Source organism: Cervus canadensis, chromosome 18 (assembly GCF_019320065.1).
Source record: "Cervus canadensis isolate Bull #8, Minnesota chromosome 18, ASM1932006v1, whole genome shotgun sequence".
NCBI classification, from domain to species: Eukaryota; Metazoa; Chordata; class Mammalia; order Artiodactyla; family Cervidae; genus Cervus; species Cervus canadensis.
In genome coordinates this window covers 49,488,496-49,506,486 of record NC_057403.1, presented here as the reverse complement: position 1 = coordinate 49,506,486, position 17,991 = coordinate 49,488,496, and the positions used below count along the sequence as shown (strand labels likewise).

The following is a 17,991-nucleotide window of genomic DNA, read 5'->3' as shown; positions in this document are numbered from 1 at the left end:
TGAGTTTATTTCAAGATACTGAGAAGTATTTGCCAAGTTTACTGCCAAACAAGTGAATGAATAACTGTCTGTGCAAGCATTTTACTAAGCTATATGATAGGAAATGAGAAAGCTGCAAGAAGGGATATTTTGCTTGATTCCTATTAATACAGAGAGGGTGACAATTTGATGAGGCAAAGTGAGCTTCCTGTCTAGTAACTGGAGAACAGTCACTCATCCACCCTACCTGTGATCTAATCACAACAAAATAGAGATAGAACTCTATCATCTCACTTTCTTACCTCGTATCAAATGTCAAAAGCAAAGTCCTGTGAATGAGTATCAAACTATGCTAATGAACTCAGAGCTGCAATTATCTCCTTTTCCCTATCTCCATAGGCCTGGTACCTATGACACCAATGGACTTCTCTAAGCACTGGATGTGTGATCCACAGATGCACCTGTGGGCACTAGAAGACATGCAATGATCATAGTTGCTTACAGAGGATGACCTGGCAGTAGGAAAAGCTGTGATGAAAAAGATTTGATAACATATATCCTCAGGGGTTATCTCCTGAATGACAGACCTAGAGCAGAAAACAGTTGATTGGAGGTCTTTATGGTAATGGACCTGTCAGGAACTTGATCTATTTCAACCTGAAAGCTGGAGCACAAATCAATAACAAGACAGCAAATCAAATCATTATCAGACTAGAATACCAATCCTGTGAGCAGTTTAATTTTGTTCACTGGAGTGCCTGATAGCAGTAATGTCAAAGAAATTGCACTGGCAGGATTAACCTTGGGAAAAAGAGAAAAGAAACATGGTGGTATTGGTTTAAAGCAATTGAAGCAGTGGGTGATGTAAATAAATAAAATTACAAAACCAAAAAATCTGAGAGAGAGGGGTTAAAACAGAGAGATATAAGCATACATAGTGCAGGAGAATTATGGGTAACACATACCATGACCAAGACAAATATTCTTTTTTAAAAATTTAATTGGAGGCTAATTACTTTTCAATATCGTGGGGTTTTTTGCCATACATTCACATGAATCAGCCATGGCTGTACATGTGTTCCCCAACCTGACCCTCCCTCCCACTTCCCTCCCCACCCCATCCCTCAGGGTCTTCCCAGTGCACTAGCCCTGAGCACCCTGTCTCATGCATCGAACCTGGACTGGTGATCCATTTCACATATGATAATATACATGTTTCAGTGCTATTCTCTCAAATCATCCCACCCTCGCCTTCTCCCATAGAGTCCAAAAGTCTGTTCTTTACATCTGTGTCTCTGTTGCTATCTCACATATAGAGTCATCACTACCACCCTTCTAAATTCCATATATATGCATTAATATACTGTATTGGTGTTTTTCTTTCTGACTTACTTCGCTCTGTTTAATAGGCTCCAACTTCATCCACCTCATTAGAACTGATTCAAATGCATTCTTTTTAATAGCTGAATAATATTCCATTGTGTATATGTACCACAGCTTTCTTATCCATTCGTCTGCTGAGGGACATCTAGGTTGTTTCCATGTCTGGCTATTGTAAACAGTGATGCAATGAACACTGGGGTACACGTGTCTCTTTCAATTCTGGTTTCCTCGGTGTATATGCCCAGTGGGATTGCTGCGTCGTATGGCAGTTCTATTTCCAATTTTTTAAGGAATCTCCACACTGTTCTCCATAGTGGCTGTACTAGCTTGCATTCCCACCAACAGTGTAAGAGGGTTCCTTTCTCTCCACACCCTCTCCAGCATTTATTGTTTGTAGACTTCTTGATAGCAGCCATTCTGACCAGCATGAGGTGGTACCTCATTGTGGTTTTGATTTGCATTTCTCTGATAATGAGTGATGTTGAGCATCTTTTCATGTGTTTGTTACGTATCTGTATGTCTTCTTTGGAGAAATATCTGTTTTGTTCTTTCGCCCATTTTTTGATTGGGTCGCTTATTTTTCTAGGATTGAGCTGCAGGAGTTGCTTGTATATTTTTGAGATTAATTCTTTGTCAGTTGCTTCATTTACTATTGTTTTCTCCCATTCTGAAGGCTGTCTTTTCACCTTGCTTATAGTTTCCTTTGTTGTGCAAAAGCTTTTAATTTTAATTAGGTCCCATTTATTTATTTTTGCTTTTATTTCCAATATTCTGGGAGGTGGGTCATAGAGGATCCTGCTACAATTTATGTCAGAGAGTGTTTTGTCTATGTTTTCCTCTAGGAATTTTATAGTTTCTGGTCTTACATTTAGATCTTTAATCCATTTTGAGTTTATTTTTGTGTATGGTGTTAGAAAGTGTTCTAGTTTCATTCTTTTACAGGTGGTTGACCAGTTTTCCCAGCACCACTTGCTAAAGAGATTGTCTTTTCTCCATTGCATGTTATTGCCTCCTTTGTCAAAGATAAGGTGTTCATATGTGCATGGATTTATCTCTGGGCTTTCTATTTTGTTCCATTGATCTATGTTTCTGTCTTTGTGCCAGTACCATACTGTCTTGGTGACTGTTGCTTTGTAATATAGCCTGAAGTCAGGCAGGTTGATATCTTCAGTTCCATTCTTCTTTCTCAAGATTGCTTTGGCTATTCGAGGTTTTTTGTATTTCCATACAAATTGTGAAATTATTTATTCTAGTTCTCTGAAAAGTACCATTGGTAGTTTGATGGGAATTGCATTGAATCTACAGGTTGCTTTGGGTAGTATACTCATTTTCACTATATTGATTCTTCCGATCCATGAACATGGTATATTTCTCCATCTGTTTGTGCCCTCTTTGATTTCTTTCATCAGTGTTTTATAGTTTTCTACATATAGGTCTTTTATTTCTTTAGGTAGATTTATTCCTAAGTATTTTATTCTTTTCATTGCAAAGGTAAATGGAATTGTTTCCTTAATTTCTCTATTTTCTCATTGTTAGTGTATAGGAATGCAAGGGATTTCTGTGTGTTAATTTTATATCCTGCAACTTTACTCTATTCATTGATTAGCTCTAGTAATATTCTGGTGGAATCTTTAGGGTTTTCTGTGTAGAGGATCATGTCATCTGCAAACAGTGAGAGTTTTACATCTTCTTTTCCAAACTGGATTCCTTTTATTTCTTTTTCTTCTCTGATAGCTGTGGTTAAAACTTTTAAAATTATGTTGAATAGTAGTGAGACTGGGCATCCTTGTCTTGTTCCTGACTTTAGGGGAAATGCTTTCAATTTTTCACCATTGAGGATAATGTTTACTGTGAGTTTATCATATATGGCTTTTATTATGTTGAGGTATGTTCCTTCTATGCCTGCTTTGTGGAGGGTTTTTATCATAAATGGATGTTGAATTTTGTCAAAAGCTTTCTCTGCATCTATTGAGATAATTATATGGTTTTTATCTTTCAATTTGTTAATGTGGTGTATCACATTGATTGATTTGCAATTATTGAAGAATCCTTGTATCCCTGGGATAAAGCCCACTTGGTCATGATGTATGATCTTTGTAATATGTTGTTGGATTCTTTTTGCTAGAATTTTGTTAAGGATTTTTGCATCTATGTTCATCAGTGATATTGGCCTGTAGTTTTCTTTTTTTGTGGCATCTTGGTCTGGTTTTGGTATTATGGTGATGGTGGCCTCATAGAATGAGTTTGGAAGTTTACCTTCCTCTGTAATTTTCTGGAAGAGTTTGAGTAGGATAGGTGTTAACTCTTCTCTAAATTTTTGGTAGAATTCAGCTGTGAAGCCATCTGGTCCTGGGCTTTTGTTTGTTGGAAGATTTCTGATTGACAAATATTCTTATTTTTTATGTCCATTCAGCCTAGTGAATGTTGACATTTCAGGAAGAATATGGTGTTAAAGCTGACTAAAGCTATCAGTCTCTTTAATCATCAGTTCAATCGCTCAGTTGTGTCCTACTTTCTGTGACCCCATGGACTGCAGCACTTCCCTATCCATCACCAATTCCTGGAGCTTTAATCATACTCAACGTTTAAATGATAGAAACAACAGTAAAAAGTCACATATAAATGAGTCTGGAATGCTTTAATTAATTTATAAGGAAGTGAAAAAAAAAAGAATGTTTTGTATAAATCCCTTCCCTTCTTTCTTTTAAAATCATGCTACAAATGGGTGACTTAAAAGAATAACAAATCCAACAATTGATAAAAAATTTGACACTCAAGGACTCTATAAGTGAATAATTTTTCATCAATTTTAAGCAAATTATAACCTTTCAGGAATTAATTCAAGGTAAATTTTTTAAAGACACATAAATAGAGTATGTGCTTGCTGCAAGAAGTATATTAACATGCCCAGAAGCCATTCACTTAAGGAGCTGAGGTCTGAGTGAAATTTATTAAGAATAAAGACTAATAAAAATATAGTAAAAAGATACAAAAATATCTTTTTTTCTTTTCAGAGAGGCACTATCACAAGCTCCACAGACAGGATAACTGCAATTCTCTGAGGTGGTTAAGATATCCCTTGAGTAGAGACAGGGTTCCAAAACCTTTCTATTAATATGGTGGAGGAGCACTGTGGGTAGGCACAGGAGGATCTGTGAGTGTTTACCTTGTGTTTCATGAAGTCCCACCAGGTGATGGAGGGGTGAGACCATCTCAGATGGCAGTGGAGAATCCAAAAGGAATACTGCATCATGGTTTCTATATGAAATGCTTGGGGATCATTCCACTGGGCCTTGAATGAGAATCAAGGTGGAATGAGAATCAATGGTGGAAAGGGATACTTCTAGAGTGGATGTTTCTTGTGGGAGCAGGTCTTTGAAAACCTAGAATTGGAAGATAAGTATGTGTGTGTTTGTTGGTGGGGGTGGGTGGGGCATGGGATCCTCCTCCTTGGGATTTGTGGCATGCAAAAAGAAATCCCCAAAGATACTTGTTCTCCAAATGCCACAAGATAGAGGATCTCAAATGTCAGACCAATACTGTTTAAGTTTTATCCTTTAAAAAAGACCTTCACATTCCTTGCCTAGAACCCCCATGATCTAATGAGGAAGCCAAAGCAGGGACAGCCTCCCTGTTTTATAGACATGAGAACTGGAAGACAGATAGGGAAGCATGAACTCTGGAGTCATTCACCCTAGGTTCAAATTCTGGTTTTTGGTCTTGCAACCAAGGGCAAGTTACTTAACTTTGTTGAATTTTTATAGCATCTTAATATAGCTCTTGCACTGCACAAGGGGATAACTTAGAATCAGTTTCATATCATCCCCATTTCCTTGGTCTCATGAATATAGGAGGCAAAAATCTTATTTTTTATGGTTGTTAACTTGGAATTGTTTGGCCTCCTTAGTGTGCCTTTTACTGTACAATGCTGAACAGTACTGGTCCTAGACTGACTAATGACAAAAACCATCAGGAGCTGCTACATGAATACTTGAATATAAAATGGGTCATAGGTTGAGATTAAGTAGAAGGGACTATAAGGTCAAGGTTTTAGGAAAAAACAAAAACAAAACAGTAAGCCCTATTCCCAAGACAAGAGCAATAGTACATGCAAGTAAAAATATGCACAATAGTACTTAAGAACGAAGAACAAGAACTTTGAAGTCAGGCAGTATGGGTATAGATCCCAGTTCTTTCACTTACTGATTTGTAAATAAATTACTTTTTATTTAAAAAAAAAATTAGACTTATCCCAAACTGACAATGTCCCAGTGTTTAGAGCTGACCCTATGAGTCCATCACATGGGGGAAATACACACAGAATTTTGGGCAGGGACACTCTTAATACCCATAATAGAAATATAATGCCACAACTGATTCCAGGATGAGTTTCAGGACAGTGAATAAAGCTGTCTGGCAAATTTCTTCATGAAGTTTTCTTCTATCATAAGATACTAAGTCACATGCTTTGTCCTGACATTTTTATTTTGGGAGACAATTTAAGGAAAAAAGAATATTTCTCACAGAAGACATTGAACATATAGAACAGAAGATACAAAAACAGGAAGAAAACTATTTTTAGAATAAACTAAACATATTTCATTTCCATGCAGAGAATGAAGCTTCAGGTCAGATTTGAATTCAAGAAAGAAAATTATGTTGGATTTTTGAGAGAACATAAATCAGCCTAAAATGCTGGATACACAGTAAAGGGAAAACTACTAGAGGCTGAAAAATATAGCATTGTAAAATACTGGGGAACGTTAACTTTCACTCTAAGCCTTTGCTTAAGTCACAGCAAGGATGACTACTGCTTAAAGAGTCTCCTGAACAGATCATTTATTACAAAGAATGTGTTTTGGAAGAGTTATAACCTATACTCCTAAGTCAGCCTCAGAGAAATGCCTTAATCTGTGACAATAGAATACTTTTAATGATTGTATGGATATGAAGAATCACATTTCATTTAGAGACAACTCACATGAAGACCCATTTCTGCATCCTCACACGTAGACAAAAGTTGAAGTGGAAAATTTTAGAGCTAACAGAAACTGAACAATCAGGATATAATTCACAGTTCTTATAACTAATAGGAATACATCCTATTAATAATATATGAAAGGAACTATTTTAAGGGGTAAAAAGGCAGATCAAATTCTATGCAGAATGAGTTCACTTCTCAATCAAAAGAAAGAGGAGATAAAGAATAGGAAGCTCATCTGAGATATACTCTAATTGAAATTAGGCAAATAGTTTGAAAACTAATAACTTCAACTAAAATAATTTAAATAAAACTGAACAACACAACTTACAAAGTAGAAATCTCTCACAGAGAATAACTGACAGTGATTTTATATATATTTTTCCACATAGACACACACACACATACACACACACACACACATATATACACACAATAATTTGATAAAAAATGGAAAAAATTTGCAACTTTTTTCACTTAATTTATCTTGGATACTTATAAATGCCATCACTTCATGGCAAACAGAAGGGGAAAAAGTAGAGGCAGTGACAGATTTTTTTCTTGGGTTCCAAGATCACTGTGGATGATGACTACAGCCAAGAAATTAGAAGATGCTTGCCTCTTGGAAGGAAAGCTATGACAAACCTAAACAGTGTGTTAAAAAGCAAAGACATCACTTTGCCAACAAAGGTCCACAGAGTCCGTGCTATGGTCTATCCAGTAGTCATGTACAGATGTGAGAGTTGGACCATAAGGAAGGCTGAGAACTGAAGAATTGGTGCTTTTGAATTGTGAGTGCTGGAAAAGACTCTTCAGAGTTCCTTGGACTGCAAGGAGATCAAACAAATCAATCCTAAAAGAAATAAACCATGAATATTCACTGGAAGGACTGATACTGAAGCTTCAGTACTTTGGCTACCTGATGTGAAGAGCCAACTCATTGAAAAGACCCTGCTGCTAGGAAATATTGAAGGCAAAAGAAGAGGGAGGCAGAGGATCAGATGGTGAGATGGCATCACTGACTCAATGAACATGAACATGAGCAAACTCTGGAAAATAGAGGACAGGGAAGCCTGGCATGCTGCAGTCCAGGCATGGGGTCACAAAGAGTCAGACATGACTTAGTGATTGAACAGTAACAACAATTTATAAATGCCAGTGTATTAACCTTATCTTGTTTCTTGTAATGGTGGCAAAACATTTTATTATATGGCTAACAACTTATTTGAACTATTTCTTACTGATGGATATGTTATTCTCAGTGTTTGACTATTTCAAACAAGGCTGAAATGAAGACTGCTCTTAAGTATGTCTAAATTTAAAAAATGAGAATTATTTATAAAAGAGGCATGCAAAGAATTCCCCAAAAGCAACTAGTTTTTAATGTAATCTTTTGAAGGAAAAAAATGGGTGATTATTTTACATAAAGTGCTTCATACTCACATGCAAAATTAAAACTAAGAAATGAAAGGGTATCAACCTAGCAATAAAGAAGAAAGAAAAAAGTAAGAACAAGAAAGCATGGTAACTAGAAAACAAAATAAAATGGCAGGAATAAGTCAAAATAGAAATGAAATGGCAAAAATATGACATATATATTTCTATTACAAGATAATCTCAGATTAGATTAAAAGTAAATAGAGCACAGATGTTAAATATAAAAGACATACCTAATCAAAATGAAAAAAGAACACTGAAGGTAAACAAATGGAAAACAGTATACCAAGTTAATAACAATAAAAAAAGAAAGAAGTAATATTAAACAAAATGTAATATGGTAGTAACATTAAACAAAAGGAATTCATTTGTTATATTTTATACAATTGTAATGGGATCATGGTTATGCTTTTTAAAAGTCTCTACGTCTTAGAGATACATACTGAAGTATTTACAGATTAAATGACATGATGGAATCAGAGGAGACTGTGGATGAGATGAGTAGTTGGGAGGTATGAGTGAAATAAAATTGGCTATATGATGATATTGTTGAAGCTCAGTAATAGTATGGGTTTTATTACACTATTTTCTATGCTTTTGTAGATGTTTGAAATTAAAAATAACTTTTTAAAAATAATTCAATTAGAAAATAAATGACACAAGCAAAATTGTGTCATTAAAAGGTATCATTAAAAGGTAACATGAACAAAAACAAAGCATTAAAATATATAAAGCAAAACTGATAAAAATGCAAGGGGAAATTGACACATTCATAATCAGGAGAACACCTTAACAGCAACTGAAGTTCAAGTAGGACAGAAATAGTAAAGATATTGATTTAATCACAAAATTAGCACGCTGTATTCCCACTTATTCCCACTCACACACAATCACATGTTTTTGTGCCTGACAGAGACTCACTATGTTCTTTTCAATGAGCCTATGAACATAGGAGTGCATGTATCTTTTTGAATTATACCTTCGTCTGGGTATATGCCCAGGGGTGGGATTGCTAGACCATATGGTATTAATAATTCTATTTTCAGTTTTCACAGGAACCTCTACACTACTTTCCATAGTGGCCGTACCAACTTACACTCCCACCAACAATGTAGGAAGGTTCTTTTTCCCCACCCCCTCTCCACCATTTGTTGTTTGTAAGACTTTTTAATGATGGCCATTCTGACCAATGTGAGGTGGTACCTCATTTTTGTTTTGATTTGCACTTCTCTAATAATTTGTGACGTTGAGCATTTTTTCATGTGCCAACTGGTCATCTGTATGTCTTCTTTGGAGAAATGTCTATTATGGTCTTCTCAGTTTTTGATTAGGTTTTTTTATTGTATGAACTGTTTGTACACTTTGGAGAGTAAGCCCTAGTTTGTCACATCATTTGCAAATATTTTCTCCCATTACATTACATAGGCTGTCTTTTCTTTCTTTTTTTTTTTTTTAATGGCTTCTTTTGTTGTGCAAAGGAAGTTTGATTGGGTCCCATTTATTTTTATTTCTATTGCCTTGGGAGATTGACTTTAGAAAACATTGGTACAATTTATGTCAGAGAATGTTTTTCCCTATGTTCTCTTCTAGGAGTTTTGTGGTGTCATGTCTTATGTTTAAGTCTTTAAGCCATTTTTAATTTATTTTTGTGCATGGTGTGAGGGTGTGTTCTAACTTCACTGATTTACATGCAGCTGTCCAACTTTCCCAGCACCACTTGCTGAAGTGACTGTCTTTTCCCTATTTTATATTCTTGCCTCCTTTGTTGAAGATGAATTGACTGTGGGTTTATTTCTGGGTCCTCTATTCCACTATCAGCTTGCCTGTTTTTGTATTAATATGATACTGTTTTGATTGTTGTAGGTTTGTAGTATTGCCTGAAGTTTGAGGGAGATATGTGTTTTCCCCCCTCAGGAATGCTCTAGAAATTCTGCATTTTTTATAGTTCCATATAGATGTTTGTATCATTTGTTCTAGTTTTGTGAAAAATGTCATGGATAATTAGATAAGGAATAGCATTAAATCTGTAGATTGCTTTGGGCAGTATTGCCATTTTAACAATATTATTTCTTCTAATCCAAGAGCATGGGATATTCTTCCATTTCTTTGAGTCCTCTTTTATCACCTTTATTAATGTTTTGCAGTTCTCAGTGTATAAAACTTTCATCTTCTTGGTCAGGTTTATTCCTAGGTATTTTATTTATTTATTTTGGGGGGAGGTGCAATTTTAAAAGGTTGGTTTTGTTTTGTTTGTTTTTTTACATTTCCTGATATTTCATTGTTAGTATAAATGAATGCAATCAATCCCTGAATGTTAATCTTGTATCTTGATACTGAGCTGAATTCATTTATTAGACCTAGTAATTTTTGTGGAGTCCTTGTGTACATGTGTTAGTCACTCAGTTGTGTCTGACTCTTTGTGACCCCATGGACTATAGCTCACAGGCTCCTCTGTCCATGAAATTCTTCAGGCAAGAATATTGGAGTGGGTAGCCATTCCCTTCTCCAGGAGATTTTCTTGACCCAGGGACTGAACCTGGGTTTTCCATATTGCAGGTGGATTCTTTACCATCTGAGCCACAAGGGAAGCCCATTGAGTCCTTAGGGTTTTCTCTATATAGTAATATGTCTGCATAGAGTGACAAATTTTACGTCTTTTTTTCCAATTTGGATACCTTCTATTTCTTTTTCTTGTCTGATTGCTGTGGCTAGGATACATATTCTTTTCAAATATTTGAGGAACAATCTCCAAATTGGCCATATACTAGGTTACTCTATATGCTCAAGTATTAATTGATTTTTTTACAATTAGAACATATTTATGTGATATTTGTACAAAAATGTTTTAAAAAATGAAAAGAAGGACTTATATGCAGTTGTTATAGGCTTTTTAAACATATTACCTTGTTTCATCTCACATAAAACAGTGAAAGTTGGAGGGAGGTTCAGCCAGTTGACCCCAGACTACTGAGATGATGAGCACAGGTCAGGACTTTCACTCAGTTCTGCTAGATGTCAGAGCCTGGTCACATACCTTACTGTGCTGCCTCACAAAACGCTTGATTAAGAACATTCAAGATTACCAGAGCCTTACTTTCAATTTCTCCAAAGAGAATACTTATGATTTTAAGGACTGAAAATCAGATTTTGGTGGGAAACAGATGCAGAATAATATTCTTAAAAGGACCAAATTTTTATCTAAGTGTGTCTTTTTGACATCTAGCTTTACTAAAAAAATCATTTTACTCTTAAGGCTTATTCACTTTATAGGAATTTTTACAAGTATTGTGCATAGTAGGGGGTTTTGTTTATTTTTTGTTTTTTTAACATGATACAACTGTTTAAACCTCCTTGTGTTTGATTTTATCAGAGAACAGAGTTACTTCACTACTTCTCATATGGGAGTCAAATAAACAACAGACATTTTTCAGGCCACTAGTATTTATTTCTTCATATCACCAGGTGTTTTCTCTATGACTTAGGGGAAGAAACACTTTCCTAAAGACCCATCAGATCTGAGGCAGCACATCACTCAGAGAGACTGAAGACAACCTGAACAATTCTCTTTATGCAAATGCAAAGTATTTACTCACCCAATTCGTATTTTCAGCATGCCACTGAATAATTCTGGGTTATTGGAGATGATCCAGCCAATATGGATGACCAGTTCTTGCTGAATTACTGCCTCCCTCTCATCATGGGTATTACACTTGTAATAGATGATGTTTTTAATCACTCCCGGAGACAAAGGATTAGAGATAACTTCTTCTTCATGCCCAAAGGCACCCAGAGTTACCTATGGGTGGCAGAATTTTATTGTAAAAATTTCCTAGCTACTAATAGATAAAAAAGAAAATTAAAGGCTCAGGATGACTGGCAGGCTGAAATTACTCTATGCAAGCTAGGGAATTAGGTAGAATAACTGCTCCTGCTATTTATTAAAATAGCCTTCAAAGCATGACTCCCATTGGAGTTCATGATGGTTCAGTCTCATCTAAAATACAAGGGCAGGTGAGGGTCCCAGCTAGGGGAATGAAGGTGAGTGGATAAAAGCAGGGAAGGAATATAAATAACTATTAAGACAAAATTATTCTGAATGACTTTAGGACCAGAAACTCCTCAGAGAAAACAGTTTTACTTTAGTGCATAGTCTATACAATTTGGTATCTTAGAGTGTGTTCTTCACTTCTTTTACAGTTTCTCATGTGGAAGTTTTTGCTCTTTAACAACACTGTAACTTTTTCAAAGGTAGGTACAAGGACATAGTTGTAGTGAAGACCCACTTTTCCTGGCATAGTCAGGTACCCAGTGAGTGCTGGAACACTTTTGGATGTATCTCTGGCCTGTGGAGGGGAGTAAATAAGGCTGCCCACAAGCCGGCGAAATGAGAAGCACAGAGGAAATGGCAAAGAAAATTCAAAGCCAAAAGTGCTGTTGAGGCTAGGCAAGAGGAATAAATACTCTGCTCCCCCTCTCTCCTCTTGTCTTAGTACTCTGCCACCCAGAAGAATCTGCATCCCCTCCTTCCTCCTCATTTCCTCTTCCTTGCACAGGGCACAATTAAAAGAGGCAGGAAAAAGAAGAGGATATCAAAGAGTCCTTGTGTTTTCTGACATGAGAGCAGAAAGCAGAATAGAGGTCTTCTGCCCCAATTTTGTGATGGACTAAAAACTGAGAATTGCTAGTTTACTGCAACACAAGTGGTATCAACCAGTTAGTCCAAGTGCGATTACGTTTATTAAATTGTCAGCTTGTAAAGAAAAAAACAAACAGAAGGAAGCAATGATGACTAAACCACTATTTCATTCCAGAGAGCTTGAGGTGATCTGAAAGTGCGGAAGGGTAGAAGCAGCATGACTTCAGTTCTCAGGGTGGCATTTCATAAATGAGCAAAGGCAAACTCGGGATGCTCCATTTTCACTTCCTCTTTTAAAAAGGTTAAGATGCAGTCAGTGAATAGACTCCATACACCTGGAACAGGGCTGTCAGCCTTCAGGTACCCAACTCTGTAACTGACTGTTTCCCTGGGAGATGTGCTGGTCTGGTGGACAACAGTCCAGTCACAGCCTCAGGATAGGTTCCAAGGCACTAGGATTTTGATCTGGGGAACAGAGTCTCAGGATCATAGGCAGCAATCACCCTCTAGATAGTGCACAGAATGGACATGACCAACCATAACCTACCAAACCCCTCTCCAACTGCCAAATGCCAGTGACCTCAGAGATCTCCAAAACCTTCTCATTCATTCATATGTCACAGAGTTAACTGTATTTTCAGATATACTACAGGGGCCTAAAATCCAAGGAAAAATAGCTTCCCAAAGCCTGTTTACTTTCTTTAAGAGGTGGCTCAGTCCAAGGCAAAAATACAGAACTCTGTGGCTGGATCTGAGGATTGCAATGAGAAAAGGCATCCAATAAGTTACTACCTGTGCCTTGGTCTATTTAGCTGATAAAGAAGGATGAAAATTCTTTTAATAACTTGGATAATAATACATATGAAATATGTATATATATTATATATATATTATAATAATATATATGAAGAAATATAATATATATGAAAATATATTATAATGTAATATATATGAAGAGATTTAAATTTTTTCTCAGGAATTTTATTAGTACAATAATTTTTAGTCATTAAATATTACAGAATAGGATCATTTATTCTTTCAACATTTCAAAACTTTGATGTCAAGATGAAATAATTTCAATTTTAATGAACTAAGAGCCCTGAGATATGAACAATGGGTTGATTCCATCAAAGAGGGTTAAAGTTTTTTGCATTATTAAAGCGAATTATATCCCTAGGTTAACTGTCAGGAAGACATGATAAAGCACACATATTCCCAAAGAAGAGATAGAAAGCATACAGCTTTTCATTCCAATCAAATGATGATTCAGCCAAGTAATTAGAGCTTACAGAAAAACAAAAAATGAGCAGCCATATCCCACTCCACATACCCACATGCACAGGCTCAATTCAATCCACATTCACCAAGTGCCTCTACAAGACCATGGTGGGCACAAAGGGACGGTGCTGGACAAGACATGGGCCCTGACTTCCAGGGGTTCATGGTCTACCCTGTGAGAGACACACATTCAAATGAACCGGGATCCAGGGCAGTCTGCAAAAAGTGTAACAGGCCTATTTTGAGAACCCAGAGGAGAAAGGGATTGCTAACTGGAGATGGTTTTCTGTGAGGAAGAGTTGGCAAGAGTTGGCCCTGGTGGGAGGGGAGAACCTGGAAGGAGAGGGGCTCAGAGGGTTAGGCATCTGGGGAGCCAGTGCATTTCTAATGGGGAGAAGAGCTCTAGTGAAGTAAAAAGGAGAATGTGCCCTTCACTACTCCCTACCGTTGCCCCACCTATCCTAAGCCTGTCTGGAGAGCTTTAGTAGGTGTCATACCATTTTCTTTGTCAGTATCTTCACTGATCTCAAGTTAACACAGGAGCTTAAAATTAAATCTCTAAGGTGCAGCACAGATATTCTGTATCTGTGCTTCTTTAGGACTAGATTTTGCTTGGGGAAGGAGCCTTCTGTAGAAATGCCTGAGCCACTGTAAATGTGGTTGTGAGAGATGCTGAGGCTTGCCAGATTTAAAAGCCAGGGTCCTACCCAGAAATCGTTGTGACTGTGACCAAGAGTCTGAAAATCAGCTACTTACCTGTTTGCCCTGCACTAAAACATTAGTAATGGATGGGGCCAGGCTGTCCACTAGTTTACTTAAAAGACTTGCTGCATGGCGCACCACCGACCTGGGGGCAAAGAAGAGAGCACGCCAGAGGTTGACAAATCTAAATGATGACTGAATGGGCCCCTGAGTGGGGGGAATTAAAAAACCTGCCCAATTAGGTCCTCACTTAATAATAAGGATGAAACACTGACCCCAAGACACTGGACCTCACAGCTGAAATCTTCCAGACTGTAGGACTATCTAGAATTAGGGAGGGATAGCTTCACCCTCACCTCTGCCACCAGCATTATTCCTACCATTAACAACTTAAAGAGAAAGAAAAGGAAGCCTAACTATCCCTTTGTCAGGGAATGGTGTAGGAGGAAGAATTGATTATTCTGATTTTGTATTAAAAAATTTATCATTAAGACTGTCACGGGTACATGACACTATTCCTATAACCACTTTAAATCAAGTTTACTTTGGTGCCTAGTAACCAAATCCCTGGATTAGGGAATTCGCTTAGTACTCAATTTTAGGAAGTGATACAATGAGATACCAGCGTTGTTGTTTTTTTTTCCCTTGCCAGAATGTTGAAGGAAGTAATTCACACTACTATTTTAACATTTCTGAAAAAGTCTTAGACTGTAAGAACAGATTTTTAAGCACAGCACATGCAATACATAAAACATTTTCCCCCCATCAAAAGTAAAAATCCATGTGGAACTTTCAGATGGAGAAAATAAAATAAAAATGTAGGTTTAAAGGTGTTTCCTTGTATTTCAGGATATCCATGGAAGTTGACCTATAAAAAACACGTTGCTTAATCTCAACATAGATGAACTAGTAGAAAATTCAGTCATATCTGAAAAGTTAGTGAAACAAACACTTCCTACTTTTAGAGAAGCTTTCACCCACACACTATAAGATCAAAAGACATATTTAACCCTGAGAACGCAAATAAGCCCACACATTTCAAGCAGCTGGAGTTTCGACAATTTGTGCATGTTACCTGTTTCCCATGTACCAGAAAAGTAGTAATGTGTGGGGCTATAGAGGAAGAAAATTTCTGGGTAAATGCAGCCCCGTAGCGTACCGCCAACCTGGGTGTGTCAGTGGAAAGCCATAAAAGGGAAAATACAGTAAATAAAACTTCTAGGAGTTTGTTCTTTTAAACATAACAGTCAGGACTTTAAACGTTTGCTAATGATTTATCTAAAATACAAGTATTAAACATAAAGTAAAAGTAGGTTTGCTTAACCAAAGATTACAGACCAGATTTGAAATTTACTGACTAAAAAGCAACATCTATTTGTTTGCATGCCTTACTGTGCTGAGAACTTACAGCGAAAATCTGAGACTTAACCATAGGCTTATTACATAATTTCTTCTTGACTGGAATAGTATATTTACTAAAAATTAGAGTTGAAAATACTGCTAAGAGATGTTTTGTCTAATCCTTTTATTTTAGAGATTAGAAAACTGAGGTTCATTGAAGTTAAGGGAGTTTCTTATGACATGACACTTCCTTGAGATTTCTTTTTTCAAAATTAGATAATAATGGGTTATTAAAATATATCTCTGTATATTTATATACTATTAATTTCCAAAATGTTAGATTCTGCTAGTAGAACTGTTAGAATTGCTTCAAAAATGCAGAGGGCATGCATTTAGGCATACCTACCCCATTGTGAATGTAAACAATCTTAGCTCAACTTACCTAAGTTTTCCTCAGTCTCTAGGAAGAGACTACCTCTGCAGAACATATCAGTTACTTTTTATGCAGTAACTACAATCATTAGGATTCATTAAACATAAGCCATGAGAGAACTATTTTCTAAGTATATTATATTTTGCTTGTGTTTAAATGAAACACTGGTCTCTTCATGACCCTATATAACAGAACAAGTTTCCAAAATACAAATTAGAACCTAAAGCACCTGCTGCGACAGAGGAGGTGCAGGATAGGAAGGAGTCATTAGAACATCATGCCAGTGCATCCTCTCCAGGTTCTATTCCTATAGATGTCTTTACTCCCAGACATGCTTTTAATATCTTGGATGAATCAAGATAAAATGCAATGCAGGCAGATCCTTAGAAAGTAGGCACTCACAGGGCTGCAACCTCGGAACTTAAAAGGAAAAATTAGAATGACTAGGCACCTTTAACACTGGTCCATTATCTTTAGGATACTGAATATGATAACACAATTAAAAAAACATAATGACAAGGACGCTAATACGAACCAAAGTTTTTTGCTGCCAGCTCTTCTATAGACTCTCTCAATGTGATCAGAAACAGTACCTAGACATTGGATAATAGAGTCTTTGTTGAAAAAAGCTTTAATTAAATGCATAACATTTATTCTCCTTAAAAAACCTGACATAATTAAATATGTAACCCAAAAATATAGTGTGAATGTCCCCAGCCCTTGTTACTACGTAGTTTGAGTATGTGATTTTGATGAATATTTTATTTCTTGAAATTTATTGTTTTCTTAATATACAATCAATATATTTAACAAATAAAAATGTTATTTTAATTTACTACAGAAAATAAAAAACAGAATATAGCAAATTGAACAAAATACTGTAGACTCTGAATATATATAACTCTTCATTTATTTGTTCAAAAAATGTTGTGATGTTTCTGTATATGATCAGAAACCAAACAAGGGTAAAGAACAGTATCTTTATCTTTTTACCCTGAACTTATTTTTATAGCTTTATAGCAAGTTGGATAAAATTATATTCAGATTCTGCAGATGCTTATGATTTTTAATATATAAGGTTTCACAGATTTAAAACATGTAAAGTCTTTTAAATATCTAAGTAACAGATGAATATTATTCCCAAGCTTAAAAAATGGTTTGAAAAATAATTCTCTTGACATTTTCATTGTAAACTTTTTTTTTTTGGTAAACTATTTTATACAAATTGTTTTATTTTAAAGCACTACTAAAATACATGTGTACATGCTAAGTTTACCCTTCAGTCATGTCCGACTGTTTGCAACCCTATGGACTGTAGCCCAGCAGGCTCTTCTGTCCATGGGATTCTCCAGGCAAGAATACAGGAGTAGGTTGCCATGCCCTCCTCTAGGGGATCTTCTTGACCCAAGGATCGAACTGGCATCTCTTATGTCTCCTGCATTGGCAAGCAGGTTCTTTTACCACAACTGCCACCTGGGAAGCCTACTACTAAAATAACCATTCTGAATTCTAAGTTCCTAATGAAATGTTTGCTTTTTAATGATCCCATTGTTTTAAAGTATAAATTCTGATAAATGTCCTCAATATAACTGGGATCCTTTTTACACTTTGAGTTTCAAGATTAATTAGAAACAGGAAAGATTCTGTTTGAAATTTGCTTAGAGTTCTTCTTCTGCCTTTATTAAGTTAAAATATTAAGACTATTTAATTCACCGTATAATACTCAAGAAAGTTGTCTCTTAGCTACAATAATGTAAAAACTAAGTAGACCTTAGTTTGTTTATCTGAATTGTTTACCTGAATAAACAATTATGTTTAGTT

General features: G+C 36.1%; 1 protein-coding gene across 4 annotated transcripts in view; it reads right to left on the bottom strand.

Annotated features, from left to right (window-relative positions):
• Positions 1-17,991, bottom strand: part of PHKB (phosphorylase kinase regulatory subunit beta) — a 221,781-nt gene that overhangs the window by 23,322 nt on the left and 180,468 nt on the right. For 2 of the 4 annotated variants that reach the window (XM_043437856.1, XM_043437858.1), the window contains 3 exons: positions 16,706-16,763; positions 15,472-15,562; positions 11,374-11,576 (listed from right to left, as the gene is read on the bottom strand). In XM_043437856.1, coding sequence (XP_043293791.1) covers positions 11,374-11,576; positions 15,472-15,562; positions 16,706-16,763 — 352 coding nt within the window. Of the gene's footprint in view, positions 1-11,373; positions 11,577-14,450; positions 14,542-15,471; positions 15,563-16,705; positions 16,764-17,991 lie in introns of all 4 variants that reach the window. The other 2 variants (XM_043437857.1, XM_043437855.1) reach the window with 1 other exon arrangement.